The sequence below is a fragment of the Hyla sarda genome, chromosome 7, assembly GCF_029499605.1.
Source record: "Hyla sarda isolate aHylSar1 chromosome 7, aHylSar1.hap1, whole genome shotgun sequence".
Taxonomy (NCBI): Eukaryota; Metazoa; Chordata; class Amphibia; order Anura; family Hylidae; genus Hyla; species Hyla sarda.
The window spans coordinates 74,602,518-74,623,604 of NC_079195.1; the positions used below are offsets into that span (position 1 = coordinate 74,602,518).

At 40.5% G+C, this 21,087-nt stretch overlaps 1 protein-coding gene across 2 annotated transcripts in view; it reads right to left on the bottom strand.

The window, feature by feature from the left end:
* NT5C2 (5'-nucleotidase, cytosolic II) overlaps nt 1-21,087 on the bottom strand; it is a 111,300-nt gene that overhangs the window by 64,398 nt on the left and 25,815 nt on the right. For both annotated transcript variants that reach the window (XM_056529660.1, XM_056529661.1), the window contains exon 2: nt 8,773-8,894. In XM_056529660.1, coding sequence (XP_056385635.1) covers nt 8,773-8,873 — 101 coding nt within the window. In that variant the 5' untranslated portion in view covers nt 8,874-8,894. The remainder of the gene's footprint in view (nt 1-8,772; nt 8,895-21,087) is intronic.

Below are 21,087 nucleotides of genomic sequence, written 5' to 3' on the forward strand. Positions count from 1 at the left end.
GTGTTTACGTTACAGACTTATGACTCTTAAAACTAAGGCAATAATAACCAACTTTACAAGTAACTGGGATTATGAGAAATGGGGGCTGTTTGCTGGGGTCCTCACACTGTAAAGCGGCTTTACCTGTTGTCATGCCTGCTGGGGACTCAGTGAAGCCACTGGTGGTAACTGGAAATTAAAATAGAAAAATCTAAATTGATGTAACCTCCCCTATTTATAAAACCTGGCTGGACCATTGTATAAATAAATTTCTGCCTTTTGTTTCCTTCCATATTCCTCAGTCTGTACCCTCTCGCCGCAGGGCCATCACTCGTCCTGTTTAAATGTTTAGTGTATAATACAGTGGTCCCTCAAGTTACAATATTAATTGGTTCCAGGACGACCATTGTATGTTGAAACCATTGTATGTTGAGACCAGATCTCTATGGAAACCTAGTAATTGGTTCTGAAGATCTGCTGGGAGCTGTAAATCACTGTCTATGTCAGTGCTTCACAACCAGGGTGCCTCCAGCTGTTGCAAAACTACAACTCCCAGCATGCCCGGACAGCCTTTGGCTGTCCGGGCATGCTGGGAGTTGTAGTTTTGCAACAGCTGGGGGCACCTTGCTTGGGAAACACTAATCTATGTAGAGGACAGGAGCTTCTTCAGGGTCCTGTACAGTACACAGTATCCTAAAAAAGTAACCTGGAGTCGCCCTCACCTGGGGTCCAAATGAGCAGGTAACCCTGGTACAGGTAAAGTGTACAGAACATGCAATACCTCCTGTACTGTAGGGGGCGCTACCAGACATCAGTCAGTGCATACACTTCAGTAATACAGTAAATTGCCCATTCTAAATGATCGTTTCACAGATTTGAACTGTCTGTACATTCTATGTTGAGTCTGGTTTCAAGTTACAATGGTCCAAAAAAGACCATTGTATGTTGAAACTATTGTATGTTGAGGCCATTGTAAGTTGAGGGATCACTGTATTGTAATGTCTGATACTTGCCCTTTCAATAAACACCACATTCCTTACTATTAACATTACAGAAACGTCACCTCACAAAAGGAACTCGGTGAACTACCGTAATTACCTGTATAGTTCTGTCACATGACCCATACATTCCAGTAAATGGTAATTACAAGCAGGAGACCTTTAATCAACATATGAAACAATTCATTGCTATGAGCAGGGAACACCCTGTTATTTGATTTCCTGGTACATTTCAGGGTGTTACGGTTCTTAATTCCTAAACAACCTGTCTGTCTACTCAAGCGCCTGTACATCATCCCTCATGTGCCTGGAATTGGAATAAAAGACAGGTGAAGTGTCAGCTGACTTGGCCAGATTACAGTGAGGAACAGAAACATGTTCTTTTTTTGTAATCTGTTTCTATTTTCAGACAGTAATTGTTTATTATTACAACAGCCATCTTGCCTGAGATGTTTGGAACATTATTTAGAGATATGAGTTACAGCAAGCTCCATGGACTTAGGCAACAATAGTTTGGGGTTGACACATGGACATGAATATAAAAAGGTTTCTGGCATGCTCTGGGACCTGTGCAGGCATTATTCTACAGAGAGGAGGAGGCTGAGCTGTAAACATCATCTATTATCTACAAACTGTTGTTCTGTAATTTATATATTATGTCATATGTTCTGATGACAGATTCTCTGCTAATGATCTAAAACTAACATTTTCTCTAATCTGAACCTCTTACTCCCATTTCCAAGACTTTGCTTATGCTGCGCTATTTCTCTAGAATACAATACCCCGAACCCTCAGACTTAAAGGGGTACTCACCTGGAAAACATTTTTTTTTTTTTTTTTATCAACTGGTGCCAGAAAGTTAAACAGATTTTTAAATTACTTCTATTGAAAAATCTTAACCCTTCCAGTACTTATCAGTTGCTGTATGTTCCAGAGGAAGTTATTTTCTTATTGGATTTCCTTTCTGTCTGACTATAGTGCTCTCTGCTGACTCCTCTGTCCATTTTAAGAACTGTGCAGAGTAGGAGCAAATCCCCGTAGCAAACCTATCTTGCTCCGAACAGTTCCTAAAATGGACAGAGGTGTCAGCAGAGAGCACTGAGGTCAGACTGAAAGGAAATTGAAAAAGAAAATAACTTCCTGTGGAGCATACAGCAGATGATAAGTACAGGAAGGATTAAGGTTTTTTAATAGAAGTAATTTACAGATTTGTTTAACTTTCTGGCACCAGTTGATTTAAAAAAAAAAATAATGTTTTCCAAGGGAGTACTCCTTTAACAACTTCAGTTTTAAACATGTCTTAAAAATACATCTCTTCAAGCAGGTCTATAACATCCCCTTATTGTCTCTCTGTGTTTCCCCAAACAGTAAGCCAGTGCTTCCCAACCAAGGTGCCTCCAGCTGTGGCAAAACTACAACTCCCAGCATGCCCGGACAACCATGCTGGGAGTTGTAGTTTTGCAACAGCTGGAGGCACCCTGGTTGGGAAGCACAGCAGTAAGCACTCAGGGACTGGCAGGTGACTGATTCACCCACCTTTATGTAATCTATTGCATTTATAAAGCCTGGCTGGACCCTTGTAGAAATAAAAGCATTTTCTGCTTCTTTCAACCCCATTCCTCATAGACTCACTCCTCTTGGTTGAATTATGAGTGTGTAATGTCTAATCTTTGTCTATTTGATAGCCTTAAAATTGTAACGTGCTTGGTAATTTGTTGGTGCTTTATAAATAAATAATATTATTCGAAAAACAATGCCGTTCTTGCAGCAGCCATAACAGGTACAAGTGGAAAAGCCACCAAATTATATATCACTATCCCATCCCAGAACACAGAAAAGGAGGAAAAGGAGAGGAAAGTAAAAAGGAAAGCACATAGTAAATAGCAAGTATAATAAAAAAAAAAACTGAAATTGAAAATAATCACTGGGGATCACGGCATCTGCGGCACTTAAAATGGATCATCGGATTGCCCGCAGTGCTGCCGTGGGTGATGCAATGAGGGGATTTATCAAGCTGTTTAGACAGATTTTTTCGTCTAAATTTGTCACAGCAAAAGTCGTAGGCAGGTCCTGTGCAACTTTTCCTGCGACATTTCATTTAGGCTGGGTTCACATCACGTTTTTGCCATACTGTATTCAATCCGTTTTTCTAAAGAAAACCGTATGGCAAAAAAAACGGATGGAACCGTATGGGAAAAAAGTAAACCGTATGCGTTTTTAAACTGTATACTGTTTTTAAAAGTGCATACAGTTCCATCCGTTTTTATAAAAAAAAAAAAAAAAACATAAGTTTTTGATAATTTTGTCAATTTTTAAAGGGAGGGGTGTTGGGTGGGGACTTTAAGATGCAAATGCGCATGTGCAAAGTAAAAACCGTATACGGTTTCCCGTATGGAGCTGTATACATGTGGTTCCATCCGGGTTTTTTTTGCCATACGGTTTTCTTTAGAAAAATGGATTGAAAACAGTATGGCAAAAACGTGATGTGAACCGGGCCTTACACTATTTACATTTTCTGACCATGAAGTGATCTGATTTAGATAACTTTGTGCAGTGGTCACCAATTTATCATGTGCGACTTTTCGCAGAAAAAAAAAAAGTCGCAGGGGCCAGATGTAGAAGAAATCACAGGGCATTTCAACCCTGCCCTATATCACACCATGCGACAATTGTATTAAGGTCCTTGCAACTTTTAATACAATTGTTGCATGGCCCGCCACTGCTCTATCATATTTAACCAGAACAGTTCAGCGGGCATTCATCAAAGTCTGTGCGCCAATTGATAAATCTGGCGCGCGGCGGCCACATTCCCTGCAACTTTTTTAATCTAAACTGAACTAAAGCCAAGATCAGTTTTGATAAATGTAATTTCAGTAAATATAGCCAATGCCGTGCATGTCACAGGAGTTATCAGACAGCTTTGAAAAAGAAATGGGGCCGAGCTACAATACCAGGACAAGTGGTATTACTTGACTCCTTCGTCTAATCTCGGACACCCTCTTAACCAGTTTTTACTATCTAGAGACAGTGAGGAACCCGATACCTCACCCTAGAAATATAATGTCTTCATTCTCACCCTATGAGACATCCCTGAACAATGTAGACTGAAACAATTCATTGGTTGCCGTTTTAGGTCTATGCTAAAAATATCCCATATCACCTAGGTCATCCACCTGGATACTGTAAGGAGTTGTTCTAGATCAGTGGTGACCAAACTATGGCCCTCCAGATGTTGCAAAACTACAACTCCCAGCATGCCCGGACAGCCTTTGGCTGTCCGGGCATGCTGGGAGTTGTAGTTTTTCAACATCTGGAGGGCCATAGTTTGGTCACCACTGAACTGTGGGATATTTTTAGCATAGACCTAAAACAGCAACCAATGAATTGTCAGCAACTCAGCAACTTTTCCTCTGGACAGGTTTTGATACATCTCCCACATAGAGTTGGCAAAATCAGCCAAAGTTGGTGAGTTTAGACAACTTTTGAAGTGGATCGGCACCTAAAGAACAACCAAAAACATAAGAGAGCTGTCGGTCTAACATTTGACCACCCAGCAGCTATCCTACCAGGCTTCAATGTAAACATTAAAGGGGTACTCCGGTGAAATCCTTTTTTTCATTTAAATCAACTGGTGCCAGAAAGTTAAACAGATTTGTAAATTACTTCTATTAAAAAATCTTAATCCTTCCTGTACTTATTAGCTGCTGACTACTGCAGAGGAAATTCTTTTCTTTTCGGAATTCTCTCTGATGACATCACGAGCACAGTGCTCTTTGCTGATGTCATAATAATAATAATAATAATAACGCTTTATTTATTGTTGTCCTTAGTGGGATTTGAACCCAAGGCCCCAGCACTACAAGGAAGCAGTGCTAACCACTGAGCCACCATGCTGCCCTTAGCATACATCTGCTATGCATGGTTGCTAAAATGGACAGAGATGTCAGCAGAGAGCACTGTGCTCGTGATGTCATCAGTGTTCCAAAAAGAAAGGAATTTCCTCTGTAGCATTAAGCAGCTAATAAGTACTGGAAGGATTAAGATTTTTTTAAATAGAAGTAATTTACAAATATGTTTAACTTTCTGGCACCAGTTGATTTAAAAGAAAAAAGGTTTTCACCGGAGTACCCCTTTAATGTTCCGTTCAGTGAGAAAAATAGGTGCTAGACACCACTGATGCCATTCCTTGGGGGAAACCAACTGGTCCTATAATGACTGAATCGGAAGTTATAAGAAATTAAAAAATAATGCAAGGAACAGGTTACCTTTTAACTTCACATACGGTATGTAAATGTAGCTCAGCCCACTATTCCAAGTTCCTAAATACTAGACGTTTCAGCCCCAATCTATGAGCATACTGATTTGGTCAGTGCTACACACAAAAAGCAAGAAAGCACCTCAAGCTACTGCTAAACTAGGCCACGCAGCAACCAACTGAGCAGCATTTTAATTCTCAGACATATATCTTTGATCTAAAACTAGAATAGAAGTTCCTATTGACAAACGTAAAGTAAGAAATACAGGATGAGATCTGTCATAGTAATGGACTGCTGAGAAAAATAATAGCAATATTCATAATAAAAAGTACAGAAATAAAACCGCTACGATAAGTAATTTATCTGAAGCACAGGGAACAATGGAGCAATCTTACTTCCTATGTTCCTCTATTGGATAATTGTAGGGTCTTGAGACAAACATTAAGAATATGTAGGAATTAACTTAATTCATCTGCCGATAAGATAGAAGAGATATTTTAAAATTATACAGTTATATCATCTTATAGGACACGATACCTGTGAGCTGCATCAAGGTCCTTGCAATCCACGTACATAGAGGGGGGTTGGGATAGCTCCATATTGGACTCTACCCAATTTGTTGGAAAGGATCTATTAACGTCTTGTCTCCTTAGCTAGTCCAATGTCACTCGAAGGGGTTAGATGTGATGACATCCGCCAAAATGTCCAAATCCCTTAGTTGACTCCTTCCATTCGACGATGGCTCTTATACAAGTGACTGACAAACAATACATTTTATAGGACTAACAGCTCATCGTGCCCAAAATGAGGGCGGAGCATTTACGCTTCCCAATATTAGTACGTCAGTATTACTCACAGATTCATGACACGTTTGTGTTGTTGTTTATGTCACTCCAAGCACGCACCACGGTCTATGTATAACAGGATTTTTTACCAGGTGACATAAGGGCACAAACATCTACCTGTCGACAAAAGCTACATTTACAAAAATACTTTATGTAGTTTTCTGTTATACATGAGTGGGTTCAAGCAAGGTGAATCTGCTACAAGAACATGAAGACAGGTTTTTAGAGGCAAAAAATGTGTAAAAATACATCAGTATAAGGATGATAAATAACCCTTTGATAAATGAAGCTTAAGGCTCAATTTATTTTTAAAGTGCATTTAGCCATAGCTGCTTTGTCTCAGAATTACTCAACCCAAAGAAGGCTGAGAAATGTAGAGAAGATTAACCACGAGATAACTGTGCAAAAAACTTCAAGAGCTTCTTTATATTGTCTACAGATATGGAGCACATTCCTGAGCTACTACTTGAAAGATAAAGGGTCACTGTCATTTAAAAAATAATAATAATGTAATAGTCAAAGTAACATGACAAAAAGGTCACAAAGTTTTGTTTGGTCTGGGTCCAGAGACCTCCACTAATCACTAGAACAAGCAGGGAGAAGTGCTGAGCTAAGCACTTCTCACCCCTTCTCTTTTCTTGCTGTAGGAGACTGGCCCATAAACTTTCTGTAGCATTAATCTACTTCAACAAGGAAAGATGGATAAAGGCGCTTAGCTAAGAGCTTACCCCAATCATTCTAGAGATCAGTAGGGGTCTTTGCACTTAGATCGCAACCACACCAAAACCTTTGACATGTCTTTATAAAACATATCAAATGTTTTTATTTTCTTCTTTCTTTTTTTTTTTCCAAATGACAGTGACACCTCACCTTGAAGTTATGTTACTATATTCACCCACCATAGGGAAAAGCAGCTGTAGGGAATTCAGATTGCAGCTTCCCTCCCAGAGCTTTCGGCAGAACACAGATTAATTCTAAATTATGTGTTCAAGTATATATAAAACCTTTTTCTAAGCATTATTGCAAAGCATAAACAATGGTTTAGGGCCTGCAATTAAAGAGTACCTGTCACTAAATAAACTTTTGTAAACTAACTCAGGCTATGTTCCCTAACTAACACCATCCCCCCGCCCTTAAAAATTTTTTTAAGGGCTTTAAAAAGGTGAGTATCTCACCTTTCTTCTTGCTTAGTGTGAGCTGCCAGCAGGAGGATGTGGGCATGCCCCAGCAGGTGCTACATCACTGAAGCCTGCTGGGGGGACTGCTTCTGCCCTCACTTCGCCAAGGAGAGCAGGAGGAGCCCGCATTTGCAGAGCCCCGCTTGTCCTCAGTGCACAGAGCCCCGCTTGTCCTCAGTGCACAGAGCCCTGCTTGTTCTCAGTGCACAGAGCCCTGCTTGTCCTCAGTGCACAGAGCCCCGCTTGTCCTCAGTGCACAGAGCCCTGCTTGTTCTCAGTGCACAGAGCCCTGCTTGTCCTCAGTGCACAGAGCCCTTTAAAAACCCTTTAAAAACCACTTTAAGGGTCTATTCACACATACAGTATTCTGCTACATTGATACAGGATTTCAAGCTGTGTTCAGTCATTCAGTTTACATTGAAATCTGCAGCAGAAAATCTTGTGCATCAAATCTTGCAGAATACTCCCTGTTGCTCCACTTTCGCCATGATCTAAACTTGGATGACTAACTATCGTCAATGGCCGCATGATGTTGCAGATATGGGACAGTGATGACAGTGGACTGCCGATGAGTGAGGAATGTATATACCTTTTCTGCTCCCCAGATAAACCTTTGGGGCAGGGTCACACACAGAATATACGCAGCGTATTTCACACTGCGCAAAATCTACAGGGAAGCAGGAAATACACCGCATATTCTCCTGTAAGCAAACACACGGGGCTACCAGGGGGCAGTGCTGTGTGTTCAGTGAGGTTTGGGGCAGGGGCAGTGTGCCAACATGACTGACAGATAAGATGGATAAGACTGTACTGGGGCTGAATAAAAAAATTACTATCCCAATTCAGACAAAGTAAAAAGTTCTACTTTTATTTGACAACCATGTGCTGCAGGTTGTCCAATGAATCTCACAAGGCCCCTCTAATGCTTTAGAAGCTTTGATCAGTTTTGATCACAGAGTATAAAGGGTTAATATCGCTGATGTATGAAATTATCCATGAGATCCCAGCTGCTGATAACAGCAGCCAGCTTGTTCTGCTCAGCATGTCTCCTGGTACCCAGCAATGTACATGTAAGTCCAGGGCACAGCGACGTATGCGCACACACAGTATTTCAGCCTTATTTTGGATTTTTTTTTTTTTTTTTTTTACCAGGAGTGCCCCGAAAACACAGAATCAGGTGTACATCTTTCCATAATATGTCATATATATATATATATATATATATATATATATATATATATATATATATATATATAGCCAGCATATTCTGCATAGCTGTACAGAGCTTGTCATCCCTCAAATAAGTTCCTGTCCCCATTGGGGCTCACAATCTAAGTTCACTTATCAGTATGTTTGGAGTGTGGGAGAAAACCCAAGCTAACAGAGGGAGAACATACAAACTCCAATACCCCAGGGCACGGCACCACCATTCTTTCCATTATAGTCATCTGTCAATACTGAACAAAATATTATGTAAGAAAATAGCTAAAACCAGTATGAAAGTTCCCCAGCTCACCTGTGATAAGCTTCCCTCCGATACTTCTTCATGGCAAGGCCATCCATGTTGGCAGGAAGATCTGCTGCATTCTGCAAGCGATCGCTCCAGGAAGTTGTCATTTTTAAACCAGATCCTCGATACTGTACAAAAAAAGATAAACACAAATTCTTAAAAATGTAGCCTAAATGCTATAAAATTTACAAACTAAACCTGGCATTAGTAAAGATGTTAAAGTCTAGAGACCAAAGAATCGTTCCCCGGCTCCTACACAGTTATGTTAATAAGTGAAAAATGTATATTTAGCTCCCACCTCCGCCCCTTCAGTACAAGACTTATGAAAGTCCTGAATCAGGCAGGCAACATGCTGTAGAAAATGTGTTTCCTAACTGGTAAATAGCATGTTAATACGTAGGATGGCTTCCAAGATGTGAAAACAGAAAAGTGTGACCTACTTTAATAATCCTATAGTACTGATAGGACTACAATAAGGCTCATCTCATCAGTCCTAGAAACAGAGCTTCAGCAAAAAACGTATTGGCAGTCATTTTATTTGGCACATAATGCAACTATGCTAGGAAAATCAGTGCTTAGACCAGTGTTTTGCAACCAGGGTGCCTCCAGCTGTTGCAAAACTACAACTCTCAACCAACCACTGCGATCATTTGCGCTGCCCTTTAGTTCTAGTTCAGTGTTCCCCAACCAGGGTGCCTCCAGCTGTTGCAAAACTACAACTCCCAGCATGCCCGGACAGCCGGAGTTGTAGTTTTGCAACAGCTGGAGGCACCCTGGTTGGAAAACACTGGCTAAGCCAAACCATCGCTCAATATACAGATGACCATACAATAAAGGGGGCGGGTCTGGAAGAAGTGTCTGGGGAAACCCAAATAGACCCCACGAATCCTATTTATGGCATGATGCAGACCGCTGCATGGCCTCATAAAGCCAGGACCACCATTCATTGCTCCAGCGCGAGTTACTCCGAGGGGGATAAGTATCTTTCCCGATGGTGTGCCATTACACAACACTGTTTTTTTTTCTACTACTCACTATCTACTATCATTTGGGTTCTGTAAGTACTGAATAGTAGTTGACATTGGCGTCCTTATGGTTCGCATCCCCCTTAGGGACCACTTATTCTCTGCTGATTATTTGTTGCAATGTGGTTTTCAAACTGAGCCAGAAATGACTTTTCAGCTGTGCTTTTTACATCATCTTTATGGGGCCATGTGGTGATTGGGAGTTATCTACTGTCTAGGGTCACCCATTTTGCTGCATTGTACTAAGATTTTGCCTCATCTGCAATACTATCTGTGTTACCAAATCTTATTATTTGTCCCCTATATTGCTGCATTGTACTAAGATTATGTCTCATCTGCAATACTACTTGTTCATTAAGCTATTGTTGCTGAGTCTATATATGGTAACATTTTGTATACTGACAATATTGTTGCCCTGATGAGCCTGTATAGAGTTGACAGGCGAAACGTGCTGGAATTCAATTACTGGCGGCATTAATGTTTTTAAATACACAGCTATTTGTATCACATTTTTTTATTATTATTTCTAATTGGAGCCCCGGGGTGTAATGCCCATTCCTCTTCTGTTCTATCACCCATATTTTTTGTTTTCTCCCTCACTTAGGGAGTGTAGGGTCCGGCACTGTGGTTGAGGCCCCCCTGTTAAGGAGGTGGGCCCCTCAAAAGGCAGGGACAGAGGGACGGGCATTATATTGCTAGTAGGCACTCCCCCTCCCTCTTTCCATCTAATTGCTTGTTTATACCAATATCTTATCGATATTTATTTGGGAATTATCTAGAATTAGTTTGACCTACATCATTTCCCATACCCTCCTCTGCTATAAGTTAGGGTTCAACTGCTCAACCCCTAACTTTGAATATCAAGTAGGTTGGGTTTTACACTCCTGGGCTCCTAGCACTATATGTGTTTTGCAGTGTTGGACTAATATTTTCACGTTATTTTTGTAATTATCCCCCCATATTTTTGCCATCTTTTAGTCTCTGTTGATTAAAGGTTATGTTTTAGAAACTATTGTTTAGATCAGGAGGATTTTTTTCAGTGATTCTCTTGTAAAGGTTATTGAGAATCCATATAAGAAACATATTTAGTGTCAAGAAAAGGATCCCATCAGCACACAGCAAGAAATACTTTCCAAAGCACAACTTTTTGTGACAGGATCTGATCCCCTTATGGCACCAAGTATAAGGCTCCCATAAGGAGCTGCATTATGGCCAAATGAATAAACAAGAGAATGGCTGCAGTACCAGGGCTGATGGCAGGTACCGCTAAGATCCACTAGTTTAATTCCCTGTATTAGAGACAGTAAAATGGCTTTCAGTGCAAGAAGTGGCACTTGGATTTCTTAAGAGTGTAATTTCTCATCTTCTGATGGGTTCAGGGAAAACGAGACATGATATTATGTAAAGGTACACCTAATCCTGAAATAAGTCACTATGCAAATCTGAAAAGGACTGTATTATCCACATAGCTCTATAAAAAATGCTTAACCTTACACTAGAAACCTTTGTCTAACTAGTCAAATAAAAATGTAGTAATGCAAAAAAAAAAAAAAAAAAATGCCTACGAGTCACATATCATAAAGTGACAGATAAAAGGTCAGTAGGGCTTCCTTTAAATGCTTCTGTGGATCCCTAGGACACTGAGACCTAGTTACATGGATATATTTTATTATGCATATTAGGGATGCACCGAAATTTTGGCCACCGAAAATTATCGACCGAAAATGCCCCTTTCGGCCTTTTCGGCTAAGGGAATTTCCTGACAATAATTTAGGTGGGCGTGGCTTTCAACTTACACTCTCCATTGTGAGGTGCAGAACTGCACACCGGCACCACACTGCCTTATAACCCCCCCCCCCCGTGCCATGGGAGGGAACTCAGGCAGTCTGCATTCCCTGCTCCAGGTACCCCCCCCCCCCCCAGTCTTGTGCGGCGCGGTCCAGGCCCTCCGTTATGGGCCCACTGTCACTCCTCCATGCAGTGCCAAGAGCTGGGAGGAGGTGACTTAATCCTTACATAGCTGACTGCCTTGTGTCAGGAGCTGAGCTTGCTTCATACTGGCTAATTCCGGACATCATTGACCCATGTGATGTCCGACATTAGTCCTTTAGATTCCGCTATCAAAGTTGATTGCGGCTTCTAAAATGACAAAAACAATCTGCGGTAGCTCAGTGGAGCTGATCGGGACACCCGTGGGGTCCCGATCAACTGAGAGGAAGGGCGACGGTTCCCTACCTTCGTCCGTCGTGTCTGATCGGCGCTCCATAATGCAGGCCTTAGCAGCCTGTAGTAATGGAACGCCGATAACACCGATCAGTGTTTAGAAGTAAAAAAGTACATCTGTGTGTCTCCAGCTGTTACAAAACTACAACCCCAAGCATGCCCTACAGCCCATGGCTGTCTGGGCATGCTGGGAGTTGAAGTTTTGCAACAACTGGAGGAAACCTGTAAAACACTGCCCTATGGAAACAAAAGATATTGTAAAAATTTATAAAAAAATTAATAAAAAGTCAATAAACGTAAAAAAAAGCCCCTCCCCTTAAATAAAAGTTTAAATGACCCCCTTCTCCCCCTCCCCCCTTTTTCAAATAAAATAAAGTTAACAAAAATTTACATATTTGTTAAGGCCACATGCATAAATGTCCAAACTATTAAAATATAACATTAATAAAACTGCACGGTCAATGGTGTAAATGTAAAAAAAAAAAAAAAAATACCAACAGCCAGAACTGCTGATTTTTGTTCACTTAAAGGAAGTATGTGGTGAAAACAACTTATCCCCCAAACCGCGATCTCCTGCACGGGGGAAAAATAAGAAAGTTATAGGGGTCAGAAGAGAACCTTTTAAGCATACTGACTCTTACATTTTTATTTTTTAAGATATAAGGGGGAGATTTATCAAAACGTGCTGAGGAAAAATAGAGTAGTCGCCCATAGCAACCTATCAGATAGGTGTGTACCCTAGTGTGTCCTGGAGTCAATGTATGGTGAGTGGCAGTGCTGTGGCTCCAAGCTTGGCCAGTACCTTCTATAGCCACCCCACATCCCCTTCAAGTACATCAGTAAATATAAAATTCTGATAATACAATTTTACAAAATCTATATTGAAAAAAAGTGGTTCAGGCAATGCATTTTCGATTTCCAGCCAAGCACAGCCTAAATTTTCGGTTTCTGCCCAAAATTTCCCTTTCGGTGCACCTCTAATGCATATCCTCTATAGCATCATATCACTGCTATTCACAAAGTCAGGAACCAGGTTCCAACGCTGACCTCCTATTTACAAGGAAGATACAACTTTACAGGGGTTCTCTGTCAGCAAGAGAGCACTGTGGTCAGACAGAAAGGAAGTTCAACAAGAAAAGAACTTCCTGTGGAGCATACAACATCTGATAAGTACTGGAAGGATTAAGATTTTTTAATAGAAGTAATTTACAAATATGTTTAACTTTTTGGCACCAGTTGATTTAAACAAAAAAATAGTTTATCATCTCTGTAATAACGTAATGATGTACAAAAGTGAAGTCAGATGCCCAGACAACACTGCCCGTGCTGGTGTGCAACAACATCGCTTGGTAATCGTTTTGGCAATACCTCTTGAAATATGTAAAGCAAGTTTTAACAACTCCTTCATCTTAGCTAAGATATTGGCTAAGTTCAGTGTTTTTTCAAGCGTATTTTATTTGTAAACTGTAGTCGCACTGTATTTTGTAACAGTAACATGCTCTTTGTAAGCCTAAGGGAAAAGTGGTTGTCTTATTACATATTGTATGCACAAACAACCACTTTTCCATAGACTAACATAGAGCTAAATGAGTGCTAAATGGAAAAAGGAGCCCTGCACCCACATCTTGAGGAGTGGGCATAAGTGTAATTTTAAGAACAAAAATAAAAACAACATGCCAAAAGGGGTTGTTATCAGCTTGTTTTCACAATGTAAATTGATACAAATGAAAAGCTTTAATACAATTACAAATTCTTGTAAAAAGGTCCTCAAGTTTTTCACGCTGGGTGAATAAAAAACATCTGCAATAACAACATCCCCCGTAATAAACCTAATGATAAGCCTTAATTACTTAAGACCAAAGAAATGTACTGTACATAAGTGAAGCATTTTACCATGTGTGGTTTAGCCTGGTGTGGAGTTGCGGAAAAATCTAGGGTGTGTTTTGCGATAAAAGACGCAGCTATTTAAAAATTGTTGCTGATGATTATGAATCTGCTGCCACTGTGTACGGAAAACAGAAATAAACTCACGGTTGAGCGTTTAATGAAAGAATTTCTGGAAGGTGTTAGGCGATAAGTCACAATATTTTTGCACAACAATCACAAAAAATATGACAAAGCTACATCAACAATCTGTAACAATCTGATTATGTTAAATAAATAGTTATTGGTTCTGCTGCAAGTTTTATCGTCATAAGATGTCACTTATAAAACTAAATATTAGTCTGTTAGAGTGGTCAACCATCTTGTTTATGTGTTAAAGGGGTACTCCGGTGAAAACCTTTTTTCTTTTAAATCAACTGGTGGCAGAAAGTTAAACATATTTGTAAATGACTTCTATTAAAAAATCTTAATCCTTCCAGTACTTATTAGCTGCTGAATGCTACAGAGGAAATTCCTTTCTTTTTGGAACACAGATGACATCACGAGCACAGTGCTCTCTGCTGACATCTCTGCCCATTTTAGCAACCATGCATAGCAGATCTATGCTAAGGGCAGCATGGTGGCTCAGTGGTTAGCACTGCTGCCTTGCAATGCTGGGGACTTGGGTTCAAATCCCACTAAGGACAACAATAAATAAAGCGTTATTATTATAATGTCAGCAGAGAGAACTGTGCTCGTGATGTCATCAGAGAGCATTCCAAAAAGAAAAGAATTTCCTCTGTAGTATTCAGCAGCTAATAAGTACAGGAAGGATTAAGATTTTTTAATAGCAGTAATTTACAAATATGTTTAACTTTCTGCCACCAGTTGATTAAAAAGAAAATAGGTTTTCACCGGAGTACCCCTTTAATCAATGATAAAGATAGATAAATATATATATTAGATACTCCAGATTACAGCACCGAACACCGGAGACTCAGGATCTTGATAGGATATAGCTTTATTGGCTCCCCATAGTGCAACGTTTCGGCATACAACTGCCTTTCTCAAAACGAAAAGTTGCACTATGGGGATCAAATAAAGCTACAGTGGGGCAAAAAATTTAGTCAGCCACCAATTGTGCAAGTTCTCCCTCTTATGAGAATGGCCTGTAATTTTCATCATAGGTATACCTCAATTATGAGAGACATAATGAGAAAGAAATCCATAAAATCACATTGTCTGATTTTTTAAGAATTTATTTGCAGATTATGGTGGAAAATAAGTATTTGGTCAATAAAAAAAGTTCATCTCAATACTTTGTTATATACCCTTTGTTGGCAATGACAGAGGTCAAACGTTTTCTTTAAGTCTTCACAAGGTTTTCACACACTGTTGCTGGTATTTTGGCCCATTCCTCCATGCAGATCTCCTCTAGAGCAGTGATGTTTTGGGCTGTCGCTGGGCAACACGAACTTTCAACTCCCTCCAAAGATTTTCTATGGGGTTGAGATTTGAAGACTGGCTTGGCAACTCCAGGACCTTGAAATGCTTCTTATGAAGCCCCTCCTTCATTGCCAGGGAGGCGTGTTTGGGATCATTGTCATGCTGAAAGACCCAGCCACGTTTCATCTTCAATGTCCTAGCTGATGGAAGGAGGTTTTCACTCAAAATCTCACGATACATGGCCTTATTCATTCTTTCCTTTACACTGATCAGTCGTCCTGGTCCCTTAGCAGAAAATCAGCCCCAAAGCATGATGTTTCCACCCCCATGCTTCACAGTAGGTATGGTGTTCTTTGGATGGAACTCAGCATTCTTTCTCCTCCAAACACAACGAGTTGAGTTTTTACCAAAAAGTTCTAATTTGGTTTCATCTGAACATATGACATTCTCCCAGTCCTCTTCTGGATCATCCAAATGCTCTCTAGCACTTTTCAGAAGGGCCCGGACATGTACTGACTTGAGCAGGGGGACACGTCTGGCACTGCATGATTTGAGTCCCTGGCGGCGTAGTGTGTTACTAATGGTAGCCTTTGTTACTTTGGTCCCAGCTCTCTGCAGTTAATTCACTAGGTCCCCCTGTGTGGTTCTGTGATTTGTGCTCACCGTTCTTGTGATCATTTTGATAGCACGGGGTGAGATCTTGCATGGAGCCCCAGATCGAGGGCGATTATCAGTGGTTTTGTATGTCTTCCATTTCCTAATAATTGCTTCCACAGTTGATTTCTTCATACCAAGCTGCTTCCCTATTGCAGATTAAGTCTTCCCAGCCTGGTGCAGGTCTACAATTTTGTTTTTGGTGTCCTTCAACAGCTCTTTGGTCTTGGCCATAGTTTGGAGTGTGACTGTTTGAGGTTGTGGACATGTGTCTTTTATACTGATATCAAGTTCAAACAGGTGCCATAAATACAGGTAATGAGTGGAGGACAGAGGAGACTGTTAAAGAAGTTGTTACAGGTCTTTGAGAGCCAGAAATCTTATTTATAGCTTATTTGTAGGTGACCAAATACTTATTTTCCACCATAATTTGCTAATAAATTCTTTTTAAAAAATCAGACAATGTGATTTTATGGATTTTTTTTCTCATTATGTCTCTCATAGCTGAGGTATACCTATGATGAAAATTACAGGCCTCTCCCATCTTTTTAAGTGGGAGAACTTGCACAATTGGTGGCTGACTAAATACTTTTTTGCCCCACTGTATATCCTATCAAGATCCTGAGTCTCCGGTGTGGTAATCTGGAGTATCTATTGTATGCATATCTGGACTGGCATTTCTGGATGATTACTGGCATGACGGAGAGTTCCAGTGCTGTCTCTTCACACACATATATATATATATATATATATATATATATAGATGTAAAAATGTTGTATGTATTCATGGTCTAAGGAGAGCCTGTCATCACTCAAACTGGCCCCTGTCCCCAGTGGGGCTTACAATCTATGTATTATTAACTACCCTATCCGTATGTTATGGAGTGTGGGAGGAAACCCACAAAAGATACCAGGAGAACGTACAAACTCCATGCAGATGTGGTCCTTGGTGAGATCTGAACACAGGACGAAGGGATGTAGAAATCCTATCGCCTGATGCCCGGGACATGCAGTTCTGGGCGCTGGGCAACAAAATTTTTTGTGCTTTTAGCCCTGCTTCGGACAAGCAGAGCCGGACCTCTAATTTTAATATGGCAGCGCTCACAGTGTATGGAGCTGGCTACTGACTGGGAGGTGATCCACTGTGCAGGTAGCAGGAGGGCTTACCTCTCATCCCATGGCTGCTGTGGATCACCATTTGATTGAGCCTGCCTGGAGCAGATCACACAGATCAATGGAGTTCTATGGAACTTTATTCATCTGTATGAGGAATCTTAAAGTCCCATAAGGAACTAGTAAAGTGTAAAAAGTAAAAAGTTTAATAAAAAGTAGCATCATAACTTATAAAAAATGAAGTAAAAAGCGATCAACAATAGAACAATACCAAAATGGTACTGATACAAACAGATTACGGCACAAAAAACGAGCCCTCATACAGCCCAGTATATGGAAAAATAAAAATGTTATAGGGGTCAGAAAATGTCAATTTAAAAAAAAAAATTCAAAAAAGTTTAAAATGTTTTTAAACATGAGTAAAGCATGACAGAAACAAATTTGGTATTGCTGTAATTAGGGCGACCTGAAGTATAAAAAAAAAAACACATGTATGTTTGACCACAAGGTGAATGGCATTCACTAGCAAAATTAGTTAAATTACATTCTTCTTTCAATTTCACGCCACAAATAATCGTTTCTTTGTTTAGGAGCATATGTTATGAAAAAAATGAAAAGGTGTCATTACAAAGTACAATCGATCCCGCAAAAAAAAAAAAAAAACAAGCCTTCATATGGCTCTGTAGATGGAAACATAAGAGTTACAGCTATTATAGGACGAGGAGGAAAAACCGGAAGTGCAAAAACTAAATAAACTAAAAACCTTATTTACATACTATTTTGGTTAAAATTATTGTGTGTACCAGGAAAAGTGGGAACTCCTGAGGGACAAGTAGATTGTGCTCTGTTTTAGTCCCTTGGACAAGTATTTTTTATTTTATTTCTACACTCCTGCAGGACCCAGCGCTGCAAATCAACAGTGCTAATCAACAAGCCGCTATTCATAAAATGTATTTTTATTGTGGCCAAGAACAAAATGACAGGGCTCTGACAGGGACGCGGCTGTCTTTGTGAACCATCAGCATATTTAGAGATATCAAGGAAAGAGCTTTACATTTGTGCATAGAAGAACGTGTCTGTCAGATACAAAAGACCCTGTCAACAGTTATTCTTCAATGGCAGCATTAGATAAAAAGTAACATTAATGCACAGTAAAATCACCATTATTGAACAATATAGCTAAGTATCAAAACAAAGAATTATACATTATCTATGGAAAATAGACACTTGCACTTATAAATATATCATAAAATAAAAAATTCTAAATAACAATAATAAAGAAGTGAGTAAGTTACCATCTTGCTGTGAAAGCCCAAGGTGAATGGATGGAAACAGCACATTCATAAATAACACAGACGTTTCCTAACAGACTGGGCAAGCAGTCAATGAGAATCGACTCGAGTGCTGTAATCTGAACCTTCTTCCTTCAATGATAATCTATTTCTGCTATGAACCTTAATAAATAGGTGTGTGCAGCAGAACTACATAGTAGCCACCCGGCCGAATGGCGTGTGCGCAAATGATTTACACTCACTGAATGGTTGCGTCTCATCATCTTGATAATCTGACTGCCAATGTTGTTGTAGGGAGAGTCGCGGCTCTTTATGAAAATAAAGGACACCTGTCATTCACGAGCTGGCATCCATGGTGAAAATGCGGCACTTATATTAGGAGCTGGCAGGGAGACCCACGGGAACTTAAAATAGAAGCAACGGTAACCGTATCAATATTCCATTAAAAATAGAAGTGGTGTTAATGGCCTGGACATGGACATAGGAAAGAAAACCGGAGCCCCCCCCCCCCATTGTTTGGTTTTCCTTCACACTCCTGAGTAGCAAAAAGTCCAGAGGACCTGTCAGCACTTCTATTTTTATAAAATACTTTCATTTTCCATTAAATAACAATTCTGGATGCCATTCCTCTTGCAAATGCATGAAGAACCTAGGAATTAGCCTTCCCTTGTCAATAGGGTGCGTGTCTGCATCAGCACTGACTGTATAGGGATACACCCCATTAATAAGGAGACTGGTAACACCCACTTATACATTTACAGAAGGAATAAACAGGGGAATGTATTATTTATTTATAGCACTTGGACCATTCTAGTTATTCATACATGGGGAATTCTTGGGCCAAGTTACACCGAAGGCCACTCTAAAGACAAACATACCCATCATAAATCATTCCAGGGATTATCGCTAAAGAGGACACCACCACCAACACCACTCTGAAGAGTACTTTGTGCCCTTGTGGGACACCCTTGTAATAAACATCAAGTTTACTATTCAGCCTTCACCTTATACTTCGTGCCATGCATTTTATATATACACAAACACTATATATAAAGGTCACGTATGCCAGAAACATACAGTGACATCATACAGGCAGTATCCTTGTAACCTTTACTGACAATGCACAACTTGCTTCCACACCTGATCTTTCACTAAAGCCGAGGATTTGTCTATGTTCGTGTTTTATATTTTAACCAAGCAGCTTTTAGTATCTATAACATTATACAAAAAAAGAAACAGATAAAAACATAAATAAAATGTGGAAAAAAATAAATTTCACGCTGGTTGCCCAGAGACAGCAAATGATAAAGCTGCCATAAGAGGCTTAATATACAAATAACATCAAAGACTCAAACAAAAGCCGAGAGGCAGAAAATAACCAGGGAAAAGCACGTTTCTTAAGGCGAATATGCAGAACATTTCAGACTAGAATAAAAATAATCCCCAGAAAACAAGCCGATCTTATCCAGTCATTGCATTCAAAATTCTTTTCAGCTATACGGCTTAAGAAAGGCTTCCTTTCTTAAAGGGATTTTCCAGTCCTAGGCCTCATGCATATGGCTGAAGGTTTGGGTGGTACAGTAAAGAGTCCCTCCTATTGTATAGTACAGAGCTGCAGGGTCTCCATTGTACTGCAGGGGTTTTGTTGGGTGCCATATGCTAGAGGCATTGGGGAAGACTTATCAAATCCGTGTAGAGGAAGGGTGGTGCAGTTGCCAATAGCAACCAGATTACTTCTTTTATTTTAAAAAGGCCTCTGAAAAGCAATCTGATTGGTTGCTATGGGCAATTGCACCACCCTTCCTCTACACAGGTTTTCATAAATCTCCCCCCTTATCCCTTTGGGAATAAGAAAGTGTGTATTTTACTACTTTTGGTTTTGCTGTAGATGTAGATTAGCCATGTTAAAGGGGTACTCCAGCCCTGAGACATCTTATCCCCTATCCAAAGGATAGGGGATAAGATGTCTCACCACGGGGGTCCCGCCGCTGGGGACTCCCACAATCTTGTATTCACCACCCATCTGTTTGAGCTGCATACCGCGGTGCCAGCTCACAAACAGCCAAGTGGCGACCACGGGGCCGGAGTATTGTGACATCACGACTCCGCCCCCGTGTGACGTCACCCCCCGCCACCACTATGCAAGTCTATGGGAGGGGGCGTAACGGCCGTCATGCCCCCTCCCATAGACTTGCATAGCAGGGGGTGACATCACGATACTCCGGTCTCGTGGTCGCCACCCGGCTGTTTGTGAGCTGGCACCGCGGCGTGCAGCTCAAACAGGTGGGTGGCGAATATAAGATCACTGGGGTCACCAGTGGCAGGGCCCCCGCAGTGAGACATCTTATCACCTAAATGGGGTTAGGTCCACATTCTGGCTTCCTGATTTTCTGTCTTCCTGATTTTTCATGAAAAATAGGCACACATAGGTTTTGCCAATTTCTGGAGTGCATATTACAGAGATTTCACGCTATATGCTACGTGTGACCCTACCTTTAGGCTATGTTCACACGTATAATTTCAGTTTTTCCACTTAGATTCCGTATTTCTGTGCACTCAACACACAGATTCTGGACGGAATTCAGACTCCCATTTATTTTAATGGGGCTCTGTGCTGAATTCTGCAGGTTCAATGTTTTTGCAGAATTCGCCTCAAATTACTTGTGTGCCATTGTTTTTGCATGGAGAACTAGAGGAAATTCAGT